Source organism: Hipposideros armiger, unplaced genomic scaffold, assembly GCF_001890085.2.
Source record: "Hipposideros armiger isolate ML-2016 unplaced genomic scaffold, ASM189008v1 scaffold_41, whole genome shotgun sequence".
In the NCBI taxonomy this organism is placed as follows: domain Eukaryota; kingdom Metazoa; phylum Chordata; class Mammalia; order Chiroptera; family Hipposideridae; genus Hipposideros; species Hipposideros armiger.
In genome coordinates this window covers 5066815-5083799 of record NW_017731391.1, presented here as the reverse complement: position 1 = coordinate 5083799, position 16985 = coordinate 5066815, and the positions used below count along the sequence as shown (strand labels likewise).

Below are 16985 nucleotides of genomic sequence, written 5' to 3'. Positions count from 1 at the left end.
ACTGTTCCCATCCCCCCAATTCCCCAATAAAAATCTTTAAAAAAAAATTGGGAGGGCTACCTCGCTGCGGAGTTGCCCCCACCTCACCCCCCCCACGGGGAATGAGGAGTCCCAGCCTCTCCCCCAGCCCAGGGCTTCAGTGCCAGGGAGAGAAGTCCCCATAAGTTCTGACTGTGAAACCCAGCAGAGACTGGCTGAGTGAGATGGAGGGCAGCTGCTGTCTTAGGTGCTTCTCCTAAGGTACCCATGCACAGACTTACCCACTGATGGGCTCACTCACCTTGAGCTCCAGCACTGGGACAACAGCTCAAGGTGCCAGTGACATAAGGGGAGGAACTGAGTTGTCTGGCCTCAGGGTGAGGGCTGGAGGGGCAGCTTTCTGCTGGATGGAGGAGCTGGTGGAAGCCATTGTTTCTTTGTTGAGCCCGCCCCCTCCCTGCGTGCAGACACAGGCAGACACCGTATCTGTGTCTCCATCAAACTGGCTATCACCTTTCATCTGCTCTGCCCTAGTTATTCCCTCAGACCCCACCCCACCTAACTTTCAGACGCACCCAAGCCGCTTCCAGTGGCTTTTCCGTATAAACGGCCTGCCTTGGCTCATACTGCAGACTTTCCTAAAATCTCTAAGGTCCACAAAACCCAAACAAGCAACATCTGGCTTCCGCATGTCCTGAGCCTCTTGCTGAGCACCCCTAAGCCCGGTACTAGCAAGCCTTGGTTTGCAGCTTGCCTTCTTGAGGCACCTCCAAGAAACAGCTTGGGTGGCAGCCATCTCTGAATTGCTTTGTGGCTCATGCCAGGTGGCCCCGAGCAGGCACAGACTGTCACTGAACTTGGCCTATAGTGGGTTCCCTTCCAGAAGGCCCCCAGGCCAGCGAACTCAGTGGCCAGCTTTGGACTGGGTCAGAACCTCACCTGGTCACCTGCAAGGATGACACACTCAAAGGGCAGACTGGACAGGCACCAGATTTCTCTCCAGTATTTCTGAATGTATTTTAAACTTCAGTAAAGCTTTATTAAAATTATTGCATGGCTTATATTATAGGTCACACATATAATGACCATTAGATATGACCTTAGCCTTCTCTTGGATGTATTAAAATCCATGATAGGAATAGAAACCGAAGCAGAAAAGCAGTCAAAATTTAGAAAAGTCATCCTACTTTTAAAGCCTCTTTACCTCATAGCCAGTTAATTTACATTTTTATGGACTCTATTTAAGTTGAGAATATTAAGAGATATTCTTCAAATCTTTAACCTTTAAGGATCCTGTCATTTCTATGCATTGATGATTGAACACTGAGCAGTGGGTGAGGAGGGACCCTGAGGCAGCACAGACCCTGGCAGTTAGCAATGTCAAGCCTTGAAGGACAGCTTCATAAACAGAAAAAGACCATTTCCTGCTACTCTGGGTTTTAAAATTTGTTACTGTTACATCTTCCTCAAACTCTCATTTTAATTTATAATAATTTTTATTTTATACATAAATCTATTACTTTTTATAAAAGCTTTAAATAAATTTAGTTAGCTGAATTTAAACATCATAAATTGCATTTACAACATTACTGCTGTATATTTTATTTTCTCTTTAAGTACTTTAATGCCAAAAATCATAGCAAATAAAATCTTGCCAAGTGGTCAGTCATATTAAAAGTTCAAATAATCAAACTCATGTATTTGCAAACCTTAATTTTTCCCATCCATACTGTTAGTCTTTACAAACCAAAATTTTCTTATCTTTTAACTTAATCATAAAGCTAAAATTAAATATTGTAATATACATTTTTAAAGCCTAATTTGTTGGATTATATAACATGCTAAATTCTTTCAAGTGTTACAAATGCAAAAAAACCCAAAACAACACCAAAAACCCACATATATGTAGAATTATCCTAAATTTAACATTAACATGTTAATGTTTCATTATTTTTCTAATTTTATGCTTAATAATACCCACTCAGCTGACGATTTTACCATTCCGGGTAATTTTTCATTTTTTTCTCAGCTGATTGAGGGTGCATATTAGTCAGAGCTCTTATAGATTGTAAGAACCAGGGCAGCAAACTACCAGGACAAGTTTTCTCATGATTCAGGATGCCACACCCAGACTTCTGAAACCTGTGTCCACAGGGACCACAATGAGCTGGTTTCACAACCTGAACTCCATTTGCTTTCTTCCTTGATTTTCTTATACCTCCTTTCACCTTTATTACTTGATTAAGGTGGATTAAATTCTATGACCCAGGTACAGGTGACTTTAATGCTTGATTGGATTCAATTAATCTATTCACTACTTGAACTATTGTATTATGAATTTGATAGCATATTCGTTCTATCTGTCAGGGCCAAACACAAAGGTATATGATTGGCATTTCCTCCTACGTGAAAGAAATGTCCCTTCTCCCACTTTGCTGTAAAGCGTTATGAGGTCAACATAAAAGCAAGTTCTTTTTTTTTTTTTTTTTTTTTTTTTTTTTTGCGAGCCCTTGAAAGTGACAGTTGCCACTACTGTCTTTCTTTGGAACACTGTCACTGTAGCAACATGTTAGATCTGCCCATTCTTGGCGCCTGGCAGTGTTTGACAAAATGGGAGCCTCATAAATATGTCTGTGCTGCCCTCTAGTGGCAGTTCCGGGTAAATCAAAGACGTTTAGCTTGAGGGGAATTGTTTTATAGAAAGTCTAGGAAGTCTGTATACATGAAATTTAATTTTTTCTTTGAAACACATTTACCTAAAATATATATACTATAAAATATGTCTTTTTTATTGTGCCTATAAATTTCTAGCTATGGCAATGGTGATTTGGGGTCATATAGCAATTACTTGAAAGTAAATACTGTAAACTTGAATTGCTAGTATGAATGTCTCAATTATAAACTTAAGTGCTCAAGACTCATAATTAAAATTTGACTCTGAACCTATTACACTGATACATTACTTTGAGACTTACGTAAGTCAATCTAAATGTTATGAAATTCTTATGTTCTGATGAATATTCAAAATTGATGACCACAGCTTTAACTCTTTCACTGCATTAATTGATTTCAAGTTTTTTTTTCAAAATCTGTCAGAAATTCACAAAAAACAAAAAGTTTATATTTTCACTATTTTATGCATTTAATAATAACAATTTGAGCTGCTTTGTATATAAATGACATTATTTTTATGTATAAAAATTTTGGATAGGGCCTGCCGAGTGGTGCGATGGTTGAGTGCTGGCTTGGGATGCCAGAGGGCCCCAGTTCGGATCCCGCATGTGGGGGCCGGTGACGCTGCCCTCCACAGCTAAGATGCTGGGCAGCGACTCAACCTGGAGCTGGGCTGCAGTGGGTCGCTGGCGACCGCGTAGGCTGCAGCCCCTGTGGCAGTGGGTTGCCATGGGCTACCGTGTGTAGCCAGCAGCCAGCGTGAGCGGCCATCAGCCGCAGTGAGTGGCCGTCCAGAGGCCCACGACTGATCTGCCTCCCCCGGGGAGGAACGCAATGATGGTGCCAACTTGGGCCAGTGAGGCAACGTCCTCCACAGCTAGACTGAAGAACAAAACGACAGCAACGTGTCTGTTCCCCCTCCCCCAGTTTCCCAGTACTGTTCCCAACCCCCCAATTCCCCAATACAAATCTTTAAAAAAAAAATTTTGGATATATCCGGCCATTGCGGCAAAAGGATTTAAAATAGTTTCCAGAAAATTTTTACACAGTTGCGGTGACTGATAGAGAACATTTCTTCAGTAATATAGAAAGGAATTCAATGTTTTTGACATGAAGGAAAAATATGATTAATTGTAAAAGAATGGGAATGATAAAATGAACAAAATCAGAACTTTCTATTGTTGACAAATTGCACTTAATATAAAATTGAATATTATTCAGTGATAAAAAGAAAGAAACATTGCAATTTGCAAAAACATGGATGGACCTTGAGGGTATTATACTAAGTAAAATAAGTCAGACAAAGAAAGATAAATACCATATTTCACTTATATGTGAAATCTAAAAAATAAAAAATAACTTTAAAAAAAGGAAACAAGAAAACAGGAAAACAAACTCATAGAGAACAGATTGGTTAGATTGGTGGGTGGAAAAATGGGTGAAGAGAGTCAAAAGGTACAAAATTCCAGTTATAAAATAAATAAGTCCTGAGGATACAACGTACAACATGGTGACTATGGTTAATAATACTGTATTGTATATTTGAAAGTTACTAAGAGAGATCTTAAAAGTTCTTATCACAAGGAAAAAAATTATAACTGTGTGGTGATGGATGTTAACTAGACTTGTGAACATTTTACAATATATACAAATGCCGAAATATTTGTTGTACACCTGAAACTAATATAATGTTATGTGCAATTACATCTCAATACAAAACTGCAGTTACTTATTAGTAACTTTAAACAAGAGATTAAGATAACAGAAGTTTCTTTTTCTTTTTCTTTTTTTCGCTGTTAGTCATTATGTACAATATCTTATTAAGAAAGGGATGCCTCCAGGATCTGGTTTATCTTCCTTTACTGAAAATGATGAAACTGCAAACTTGAGTCCATCAGAATTAAGTCAATTGACAGGAACTATGTCTCAGGTAACTACGGTACTCTTATTAGTGATTCATTTCTTAATTATAAGGTTTTTCTTAAATTATGAGATATATTATACATAAAAAAGAATGTGTAACATGCATCTGAACAGAATAAATATTAATATAAGTGAGCTTCCATGTACCATCACTTAGATCAGTGTAATGGAATAGTCATCTCTTCCAAAAGTCCCCTGTGTGTCTCTTCTAGGTTGTGTTTTCTATCTGCCACTTACAGTTTGGTATTAATTAACTCCATACTCTGAATTTTGCCAATTAAGTATACATTTATAACCAATATATAGCTCAGTTTAATTGTTATGTAATTTAACTTAAATGGGCTCTTGCATTAATTCTCCTGGAACTTCTTTCGTTTAACATCCTTTGTGAGATTTATCTCTTGTTGCATGGTCACAGTTCATGCATTTCACTGGTGGAAGGCAATTAATACATAACTTTCACAGTGTTAATGGATATATTCATTGCTTCCTGTTTCTTACTATTGCAAACAGTGGTACCATGAGTATTCTTGAATGTCTCTGTACACATGTTCACGAGTTTTTTTAGTTCCAGGGTTCAGAAACTTTTATGTGCTATGTCTCCCATTGTCCATTTTCTAAAATTTTAACACACGATGAAAACAGCTCATCTCTTTCTGCATATTGGTTGAATATTTTTGTTAGGGAGCAGTAGAAGGCAATATAGCTGTCTGGGTTAGCATTGTGAGAACACAACCTCACTACTTGGTGGTGGAATGACTACTAAATATAGTTGCCAGATAGTTGGCCAGCTACAGGTCACAGGAGTATCTGTACACAGGTAGACAGGACCCCTTGAAATCTAATAATGGGCTTAATTGCTACAATTTCAAAGTCCTGATCAGCACACATGATATTTTAAGATATTTACAACAACTATAATATAAGGTAAAATATTGTGATTTCTCTTGTGGATAAAGTCACAGTTATTGCTAATAGCATTGTGGCAACTCATCTGAATTGGTAAATTGATAATGGAAGAAAATGTTGAACTTCAGCTAAAGATGTAATTTTTTAAAAACTGTCCATGTTTATGGACTCCTGAAATCTCACCATTGGCCCCGGTGGACGCTAGACTAGGGAGCCCTGCTGGGATATGAACCTGGGAGTATAATTGTTGGGTCACAGGACATTCACCTGTTTAACCTCACAGTTTAACCTCAAGCAGTTTCCCGGTGTGGGGCATGTATACCCATGCCTGTCAGCACCGGATGACAATATTCTCCGCCCCACATCCTGGCCAACGCTTATATTGTCTGACATTTCAACTTTTGCCAATGTGACGGGTGTGAAAAGGTATTTATTTTTAAATAGAGAATACATTCACATGTTCAAAAATAAAAATATAAGGCATACATTAAGAAGTCTTACTTCCATTTATGGCCCTTTCCTGTTTTCACTACTCTGCCTTCTTTAGGACACTGTCAGGGTTTCTTTACGTAAATATTACACACACACACACACACACACACACACGCACACACGCACGCACGCATGCACGCACGCGCACATACACACACACCATTCCACCACCTCCTTTTTTTCTACTCAAATTTTACATTAAAATTTAAAATTTAAATTTTTTTTTAATTTGAAAAAGTTTTTACTTAATACATACTGGCAATACTATCATATCTATACCTAAAGAGTGTCTTTATTCTTAATATTTCATTATATGAATGAACCATAGTTTACTTCTACCAAACTCTATAGATGGTGCACGATACCTTGGAGGGCACACCATCACATATAGGTAAACCTTTTTTTCAGTATTAGTTGGAAAGCAGAGACTACAAGATGAGAATCTTGTAAGGAAAATGAATAGGTTTTAACATTTTAAAGATTTTTTAAAAATTTATTGCATGCAGTCATTTTAAAGAGTCAAAATTACCAGTAAGATCATAACAATAGTCAATCTGTCTTATCACTCCTCGTTACTTAACCTTCCTTTTCACAATCACTTACTTTATTTAAAAGTTTCTTCTAGTAGGTCCCTCCATATTTCTAAATAGTAGGCTTTATGATGACTGAGATGTTGGTTTTGTTATGTATTGTTTCTCCTTCAGCGCCTGTGAAAATGTCTACTGTATGGCAGATACCATCACAGATTTGTTAGATGACCAGATTCTGTTATTTTTTGATCTATGAATGTAGACATTATCTCTTGACTTTCTGTTATGGAAGATAAGAATTTCTCCACATCCTTCGACTTTCCTCTGTCTTCCAGATTTTTTCATTTCACAAGTTTTTGTTGAATCAGTATTCTAGCTGTATAAGGATTATTATTGCTGAAGCAAATATTATGACATTTCTTTCCTTATGCAACTTTTTGTACAAGCTAATTAGTGCATTTTTTTATTTGCATGTTTTTCTATGACACATTAGTAGGCCTTCTCAAACTCTAAAAAAAAAAAGAAAGGAAAAAAAAAAGAAAATCCCTCTGAACACCATTTGCCACACAAACGCATCAGATATGCTGTTAATGCCCACCATTTTCCTGGAGACATCACCCGCTGGATCCTTTGCTCTTTTGTTCCAGTTTAAACTTGAGGAAAACTTGCCCCTGTCATCTTTGGACTTCCTTTTGTTTCTTTCCTCTGATTGATTTCTTATTTTCCAGAAACTATGTTCTCTTCCTAGTTTATGCCTTAATCCTCCAATATTTCCTGAGAAGCTATTTATGGGAAGTGAAAGTTATGAGAATTTTTATGTTTTAAGATACCCATATTCTACCTTCCCACCTGATTTATGTTTTGGTGGGACATAGAATTCCAGTTTGGATGTTCTTTCTCTCAGAATTTTGAAGCACTTCCTTAATCCTTTGTAAGTGTTGGTGAGGATGTGGAGAAATTGGAACCTGTGTGCACTCTGGGTGGGAATATAAAATGGTACAGTCACTATGGAAAACAGTATGGTGGTTCCTGAAAAAATAAAAAATAGAACAACCGTATCCAATTCCATATTCCACAACTCTTTCATATCTGGGTATATATCCAAAATAATCGAAAGAAGCATCTCAAAGAGGTATTTGTACACCCATGTTCATAGCAGCATTATTCACCAAGTGTCCATTGCTGAATAAATGGATTTAAAAATGTGGTATATATGCACAATGGAATATTATTTCACCTTAAAGGAAAAAATTTTGACACATGATACAACATGGGTGAACTATGAGGATATTATACTAATTGAAATAAGCCAATTACAAAATACAAATACTGTATCATTTCATTTATATGAGGTGCCTAAAGTAGTCAGATTTCTAGAGACAAAAAAGTAACATGGTTTTAAGGGGCTGAGGAGAGGCAGTGATGAGAAATTGTTTCATGGGTATAATGTTTTAGTTTAGAAAGATGACATGAGTCCTGGACATTGGTTGCACAGCAATGTGAATGTATTTAATATTGTACTGGGAAAAAGAAATTCTAAAGGAAATAGTTTAAGAAAATTCTCCAGAACTGAAAAACATGAGTTTCCAGCTTGAACAGGCTCATGGAGTACCAAGTTCATATTAAAAGAATCATCACCAAGGCCAATCATTGTAAAATTTTATTATTCCAAGAATAAAAGGAAAATCCTAAAACTTTTCAAGAGGGCAGAAAGAATCACATATAAAAGATCAAGAATCAGAAGGTTATCTGTAGTCTCTAGAGCAGCGGTTCTCAACCTGTGGGTCGTGACCCCTTTGGGGGTCGAACGACCCTTTCACAGGGGTCGCCTAAGACCATCGGAAAACAAAAAGATATTTACATTACGATTCATAACAGTAGCAAAATTACAGTTATAGAGTAGCAACGAAAATAATTTTATGGTTGGGGGTCACCACAACATGAGGAACTGTATTAAGGGGTCGCAGCATTAGGAAGGTTGAGAACAGCTGCTCTAGACCATTACTTGAGGGTAGAAATTAGTGTTTTGTTTTGCTTTTTAAATAGTAGCCATCCTAATAGGTGTGAGGTGGTAACTCCTTGTAGGTTGGATCTGCATTTCCCTAAGGATTAGTGATGCTGAGCATCTTTTCATTTGCTTATCAGCCAATTATATATGGTCTTGGGATAAATGTTCAAGTTCTTTGCCCATTAAAAACAAAATTCGTTGTTGTTCTTTGTATATTCTGGATGTTAACCCTCTATTAAATATATCTTTTGTAACTAATTTCTGTAGGTTGCATTTTCATTCTATTGATTGTGTCCTTTGAATATCCGATTTTTATTTTGATGTAGTCCAATTTATCTATTTTTACTTTTGTTGCCTGTGCTTTTGGTATCCTATTCAAAAAATCCAATATCATGAAGCTTTTGCCGTGTTTTCTTATGAAAGTTTTATAGTTTTAGTCCCTTTGTCATTTGCCTCAACTTTATCATTCAAACTTTCTGTTGAACTTATTTCACTTTCCTATATTTAGTTTCTAAGAGCTCTCTCTTGTTCTTGATTATATTTTTGTAGCCGTTTATTATTTGATAAGTGAATTCTTACCTTTCTGATCTTGCTAATTTGAAAATTTTCTTCTTATATTATCGTCTCTGTTTTCTATGATTCTCCTCACCTACACCAATTAGTATCTTTTACATAAGAACCTTTCCTCAGTTGCCTGGCCATACTTTGTTGTACACATGCATTTAAGGAATTTATGACACTAGAGAGCTAATGATTGGAAGCAGCTTTACGGCACTGATAGAGCTTGACAACTGGTATCTTTAATTTAGGATCACTGGGGATGAATTAGCTTCATTTGGAGGTGGGATTAGTTCCAAGTGTCAGATTCCCTGAGGTTTTTCCGATGCTCTGGTCAGTTTCTGCCATTGAGGGTCATCTAATCTCCCTACGGGGGTGGAGTGGGGTCTCAGGGATTGGCATACACTTATCCACCTGTGTTACTGGAGCTTGCAGCACAGAGTTGCGGAAAGCCTCAAGGTTCAGCATGTGAACATTTACCTAATTCCTGTCTTCTCTGTATCGTAGCTCCTCCTGCTTTCCATGTTATCTGTGAACCCAGATCTGAAGATTTCTCTTGTAATTTCTCCACTATAAGCAACTCCCAGTGTCCTGTTTAGGCAGAAGAACTCTAGATGCTGAATGCATTAGCGAGGAGTGGAGAATTGTCTGTTCCTTATATAGACACTCACCCCATTCCTGTGTTTAGCTCATATCTCATTCTCTATTTCTCAGATGCCTACTAATTGTTTCCGGGGTCCTAAGGCATGAATAGGCTTTCTTCTTACTAGCACTGAGTATTCCGTTATCTCTACTCTGTTAGAGATACCACTTTACATCATTCAAAATATTGTCAACATTACCCATCATCAGTCTGTACAAATTTATACCATTTTATCTTTTATACTTATTTTAATCATATTCCAGAGAAAACAGAGTTGTACATGTGAATTTGACTTAATTCCCCTCTTAAAATTTTGAGGAACCATTTTTATAATTTGAAACCAGTCTTTCTAGGTTTTATCCATTAACTGCCAATCATAATCTCATTATACTCAATCTGTATTAATGACAGATGTCTCATATCAAGTTATATATCTACTTAGGGATATTATTGTTTTACTTTAACTTTTATTACAAGATTCAATCATTTAATTCACTCAAATATTCTGCATTTTAATGTCAAACTTAAACCCTCAATCAATTATTCATTACATTTACATTTTTTGAATTTTAAGATTAAAAACAAATTCTGTTTTACTGTATGCCTTAGTGTTTTCAGAAATCTAGTTCTTCAATGTTTAAAAGACTCTGTTGACTCTTTTAAAAACTGTAGTGCACTGGATAGCTGCAATGTTTTCTTGAATTTATATGTGGTTTTTTAAATGTGTTCCTTTCAATTCACAGGGTAAAATTGCTCCACAGGTTACACTTGGAAAAGGTAAGTTGATAATCTTCTCATGGCTTTTTTTTCATAGACATCAAAGCACAAAGGGATCTCTGCTTCTCAACAGCTTTTAGCTCTCCCTCCCCCGCCTCTCAGCAGTCTCTCTCCAGTGTCTCTCTGATGTACTGAGTCTAATCCGCTCTGGACAAGAAAAATCTGATAATCTCATTTGTTATTAATAAAGTCAAACTTAAAGTAAAAATGAAAGACTATCTGATTAAAGTCCCATGAGTCAAGTTCACAGGTTTTTAATGCATGCACGTTGTGATCAAAGTACTAAAACTATTGCAAATTCCTCGGTTCCTAAATAAAGAAGACTTGGCCCAACTTCAAATCCCATAAAGTGTAAGGTGGCAAATTTGGGGTCAAGGAGTTTGTCAGAATTTTATGGAGTTACCTGATGAACATGAAATGAGATTACAGAATCACCAACCGTGTGGAGTAATTAAGTCCCTTACTGAAATACATTAATCACAATAGATCTTTCAAGTTTTCATTTCTCCTTCTGTTGTCTGAGCCATCCCCTTTTATATGAATATATCTGTTTATAGCAGATTTCAAGTACATAAGATGGCTAATTTCTGTTATAACTCTATAGTCTCAAAAGAATATGTGCCCAAATTTATGAAAGTGATTTAGAAATTCCTACTCATAGAGTGTTTAGAAACACTCTACTTATGCGTATGCCATGACTAAATTCTCCTGAGTGTATGAATATGTGTGTCTATATGGACCTCCACAAATTTGAGGCCTGCATGTAAATGTTATCTCAGTGAATGTTTTCTCAAAAATAGACTTTGATATATGAACTCCCCTGCATAATTTTCCATACCTTCATAAATTAATATTTAACAACAGAGGAGTGTGTTTGACATGTCTGTCTCCTGCCATGCACAGATGAACTAATAGACCTTGGATTGAATGACACAGCCCATCTAGCTGAGGGGTTTAGTTTGGAGCGAGATTTAGTCAGCCAGACGACAACAGCACTGGAAAAATCACAAGAGGAACTTATAGCAATAAATAATGGTGTTTCTAAAGAAATATGGTTAGATTTTGAAGACTTCTGTGTATGCTTCCAGTAAGTACAATTTTTTTTGTATCTGTGCATTTAATATAGCCAATATATAAGCTATTCATTTAGAGCTATTATTTAAAAGAGGTAAGCCAATGTTAGTTTGATGTTGATATAATATCAAACAAAAATGTTAGAAGGAAAAAAATGGCAGAGTTGATTGTCCACCTAGAACATTAAAAGCCAAACCAATTTTACAGTTTAGTCACTGAGAGAGGTAATTTTTGTCTCTTTCAGGTAACTAGTTCAATACAGTTGTTATTTTTCCCTAGATTTATTGAGGTATAATTGACAAAGAAAATTGTAAGATATTTGAAGTGTACATTATTTTGAATTGACATGTGTACACATTATCAAAGATTCCTCCTATCATCTTAGTTAATACATCCATCACCTCACATATGTCCTTTATTTAATTAACTAATTTATTAATTAATTTATTTTTGATGAGAATATTTAAGTTTTACTCACTTAGCAAATTTCAATTGTACAATTGTGTTATCCACTATGGTCACTATGTTAGACATAGATCTTCAGACCTTATTTCTCATATAACTGAAATTTTGTGCTATTTTACCAACCTCTCCCTATTTCCTGCACCCTCAGTCCCTGGCAACCACTTTTCTTGTTTCTGAGTTATTTTTTAACTTTTATCTTGTCTTCATTTTGTTCTGCCTGTAATTGAGTCTAAGGAACTCAACATGTACAATAGTACTAGTCTGTTGCCTATAATGACAATAACCTGTTATAAATAATGTTTTTCAGGAATATCTATGTTTTCCACAAGCCAAGTTCATATTGCCTTAACTTTCAAAAAACAGAATTCAAGGTAAATATATTATGATCTCTTCTTCTTTCTTTTCTCATGCTTAAATCTATGATAGAATCATGCTAGTGAAAAACACCTTCAAATTTCTTTACTTGTAACATGATTTTATTTAAAAAATTAATTCTTAGGGTTTTCTGCTAATCTCTCACGCAGACGCTAAGCCAAATTCCACTACCTCTTATAGGATCCATCTGATTATGTTGTAGTGGTTCAATGCTGAGCTGCATCATTGTATAAATTCACATTGTAATAACTTTATACAGTGTCAGACTTAGTAATAGTAATAGGCTTACTGGGGTAATCACTTTGCGAGGTACATAAATGTGTAATCACTATGTTGTTTAGTGCACCTGAAACTCATCTAATATTGTATATCAACGGTAATGGAAAAATACATTTTTAAAAATTAAAAAAAATTTAAAGAATTTTTTTCTTTATGAATAAATGAAGGAGAAGCACAAATAGAGTCACTATATTTCATTTCAATTAAGCGTTTACTGCAGTGTGTGCAGTTCTTAAAACATAGCTCATTTTTACTACCACTTCTGTTAGTTTTGCTCATGTTCTTCTCTCATCCCACTATATTCCTATTATCTTAATCTGGCTAATGCCGAGAAATCCTTCAGAGCAGCGTGGATGCCCTTGACCCTGAGACCTCCTTCCCTGGTCATAGAGTCTGGGTCAAGTTCCCTGACCCCATGCACTCCGTCATGACCTGTCCTCACCCAGACACTGACCCCCTCCATTCTAACTGACTGATGCCTTCTCAGTGCACCTCCACCTACCCACCCATGTCAGCATCTTTAGGGGAAGGATTCTGTCCTTTTGTTTACTATTGCAATACCAGTCCTGGCATGAGGCGAGAACTCAATAAAACATTATTGAATGAATGAATGAACAAATCTCACCTTGAATGGAATTTTGGGGGGAAACTATGAAACACATTCTTGGAAACTAAATCGCACTGAAACTTGCCTGTTGCTTTATGGGGCCACACAGGCATCCCCATCACCCCAATCCCGAGATAATCTTACATCTCTATGAGCAGTAGGCAGAGTTGGGGGATGCCAGGAGTCTTGGAAATGACTTTTCCCATTGCACTTGTACTAGATGAAAACACAGGCACAGAAAACCTTGCAAGCTTTCCTCAAGAGGTGCTCTGTAGCTGGCTGCCTGCTTTGAAAGTCAGAATCTCATCTGTAGTAGTGACTGAGGGCTGGGAGTAGAGGGGGATCAGTCAGCATGGTCCTGGAGTCTGTCTCTAAAAACACCCAGAGAAATGCTTTGACTTTATGAGGATAACAAAGCTGTTAACTGGGAATAACTGAACCCAGAGTATGGTATGAGAACGAGGTACAGTTTACAATTAACTTAGCTATCCACATTCAAACTACTGGCACTAATAAAACAATAGTCATTTATAGGTGCTTACTCTGTTGCCAGCCCTGAACTATGTTCTTCCTTGCATTAACACCTCATAGCAAACCCTATGAAAGGCCTGTTCTTTTTTTTTTCTTTTAAGTTTTTTATTGTTAGTTTCAGGTGTACAGAACAATGCAATAGTTATCCTTTTCACCCTCACAAAGTAACAACCCCCCTCCCCCATCTACTGCCCTCCCACCCCCGATATCATGCTTATCTATTGTAATTCCATTGACTCCATTCCCACTCTCTACTCCACGTCCCGTGACTATACGTATATATAATTATAGTTGACATACAATATTATTCAGCATCAGCTTCAGATATACAGTGTGGTGGTCAGGCCTCTACACCAACTATGAAGTGGTCTCCCCAACAAGACTTGAGTCCATCTGGCCCCCTAAGAAATATTTACAACATTGTTGATTATATTCCCCAGACTGTCTTGTCTATCCCTGAGGCCAGATTGTAGTTACCAATTTGTATTGTCCCATCCCTTCCCCTTCTCCTTCATCCCCACCCCCTCCCAACTAGCAACCCTCAGTTTTTCCTCCGTGTCTCTGAGACTATCTCCGTCCACATCTCCCATCCATTCAGTTCCTTAGAATCCACGTATAAGTGAGATCATATGGTATTTGTCTGAAAGGCCTGTTCTTACCATCATTTTTCAGGTAGCAAAACTGAGGCAGACCCAGTTTGAGTAAATTGCCCAAGATCTCCAGACTAGTAAGTGGCACTCACAAGCATCATGAGAACAGGGGCTGTCTCACGTGGAGCTTGTGTCTCTCTTACCAGGTGGTCTTTAGAAAAAAGCAGATTAGAGTCTCTGGAGCCTGACCGTCTGGTTTTGAATCCACATTCCACTTGGGGTGGGACTCTGAGCAAGTTATTTCAGTTCTCTTTGCCTCTGTTTTCTTCTCTATAAAATGGCAGTAATAAGAGACCTACATCGTAGAGGTGGGGAATAAGTGAGATAATGTATCTAAAACACTTAGAAGAATGCGTATTACTTAGTAAGTGAAAATAAATGTTGGCTGCCATTATTATTAATAAAGGCAGTTTGCATATGAGTGTTTATTATGCATCATCCTCAGTGTGTTGTGTGTGTGTGTGTGTGTGTGTGTGTGTGTGTGTGTGTGTGTTTGAAAAATGGCCAACTGTTCTTTATTCTGATCCTATTTTTATGAAGTGATGATAAATATAGAATTTTTTTTTCTTTTAAAGCCCCAGTTTGGCAAAATAAAATGATGACATCCTATACAGACCTCTTCACTCCATTTTTTTGTTTTGTTTTGCTTTGTTTTTAATGTCAGTGGTATCAGAAAGCAATAACTTTTTCTTAGAGGAGCCCAAACTTAATGGCTTTGAGTGTGACCTGAAAGGAAGGATTGGTTGTGGCCTGAGGGCAGGATTCCTGACTTTAGTGGCTACAGGTGCTGCCACCTGGACTGGAGTCTTTTTTTTTTTTTTTATGTTGAAAATGTAATTTTAATAGATAATTCTCCATCTTACATAGGAGCACAATAAAATACACCACATTCTGAAGAAACTCCAGAAGTTACAAGAGTAAGAGTGGGGGAAATTCAGATGGGTTATAATATCCATTATCTTAAAACTGCGAGAGACAGGGTTCCGACCCACAGGTTAACATTTACATACTCAGACTGGCTACATTGATGACTTAAAAACAAGAATCAAGAATTAGATATGCAGAGGGGTGGGAAAGTAGAGTTTGTGAGGGGAGGAGCTCTGTCAATGCAGAAAAAATTACCGAATAACAAACTAAAAAATAAAAGGAGCGCCCATAGCAAACACTAGAGGAACGAAAGGAAGAATCAGTAACAGGACACTTAGGCAAGCTGCTTGCTGAAGAGTTGCTCGTCAGGGCTCTAAGGAAAACTCAAATGCCTCAGCAAACCCCAAATGATCATCGGACTGGTGTTTCCTAGTAACACACACCAGTGGTCACACATGAAGTCTTCAGACAAGAACTAAGAAAAAGGTCATAACCCCAATGCCTGTCACAAACATGGCACAACATGTAAAGTCAGTCACAACTGCTGCTTTGATGACTCTCTTGTACAGTAATTTTCAAACACTGTGGCAAGACACCAATGATCATCTAGCTAATCAGACAACACATATTTATTTCAAATTTCTAGGCGGTAAAAAAAAGTTTAGGTACCGATGCTTTATATATATGCTCAGGGCCAGCTTAAAAATACTCCATTCAGTGATAGCTTAAACACAAATCTGCATCAGTAAAAAGAACCTGGCAAAACCTACCTCTTGCCATTCAATTTGTCAGACGGTGAAGACCAGAACAGAGTGTTTCATCAGTTTTAATTTTTAAATACGATTGTCACATTGGGAAAATGAAATAAACACAGTAAAATAAACTGTACAAAGGCAAAGTAGAATAACAAAAAAATATTTTACTAAAACAAGATTTACAGAAGTTTCCAGACAAGCCATACAAAATGGTCACAAGCTTTTTCTTGAAGGGAGAATTCTACACTTGACAGCAAAGTCACAATGTTATCAGTGAGGGCTGTGATGTTTGTTTAATGTTCCCATTTTGGTTCAAACAATGAAGCTTGTCCATCTACAGCGTCTAAATAAAGTTAGACTTGGCTAGAGAGCATATTCTAAAGAACTGGTTAGTTGCTTTTAACCATTGCAATTAGATCGCCATAAAAGGGGGGGAGAGGAAGGAGCCCATAAAGTTAAAATAAAACTACCTCCCCCCTCAAAAAAACAAAACAAAAACAAAGAAAAACACCCACACCCCTGCAGCTAACCCTGACAACTACCTTCATTCACAGTGCTTTATACTTAAACCATGATGAGGGAAATGAATAAAAGCAGAGAGGGGCCACTGCTTTTAAACGTTTCGCAACAATCCCGATGATACTTCTAGCCTCTGCTCATGCTTTACAATAGTGAATCAGGACAAGACATAGATTTGCTAATGTGCATTTAATCACCAAAGGACTGAAGATGTCTGGGCTTTTATTCTGTAATGTTTCTAAGACTGTGTCCATTAAATGCAAACAAAAAAAGGAAGAAGTCTTGGCAGAACAGGAGAAATGATGCACACTGATGATCAGATCGATTTAAATATTATTCATGGCATATAGCCTAGTCCATGCTCTAGCTGT

At 37.1% G+C, this 16985-nt stretch overlaps 1 protein-coding gene across 1 annotated transcript in view; it reads left to right on the top strand.

Moving 5' to 3' along the window:
- The window catches only part of ADGB (androglobin), a 155746-nt gene that overhangs the window by 61208 nt on the left and 77553 nt on the right, over nucleotides 1–16985 (top strand). Inside the window, exons 13-17 of the mRNA XM_019638918.1 lie at nucleotides 4453–4582; nucleotides 10459–10492; nucleotides 11396–11579; nucleotides 12339–12402; nucleotides 15987–16005. Coding sequence (XP_019494463.1) covers nucleotides 4453–4582; nucleotides 10459–10492; nucleotides 11396–11579; nucleotides 12339–12402; nucleotides 15987–16005 — 431 coding nt within the window. The remainder of the gene's footprint in view (nucleotides 1–4452; nucleotides 4583–10458; nucleotides 10493–11395; nucleotides 11580–12338; nucleotides 12403–15986; nucleotides 16006–16985) is intronic.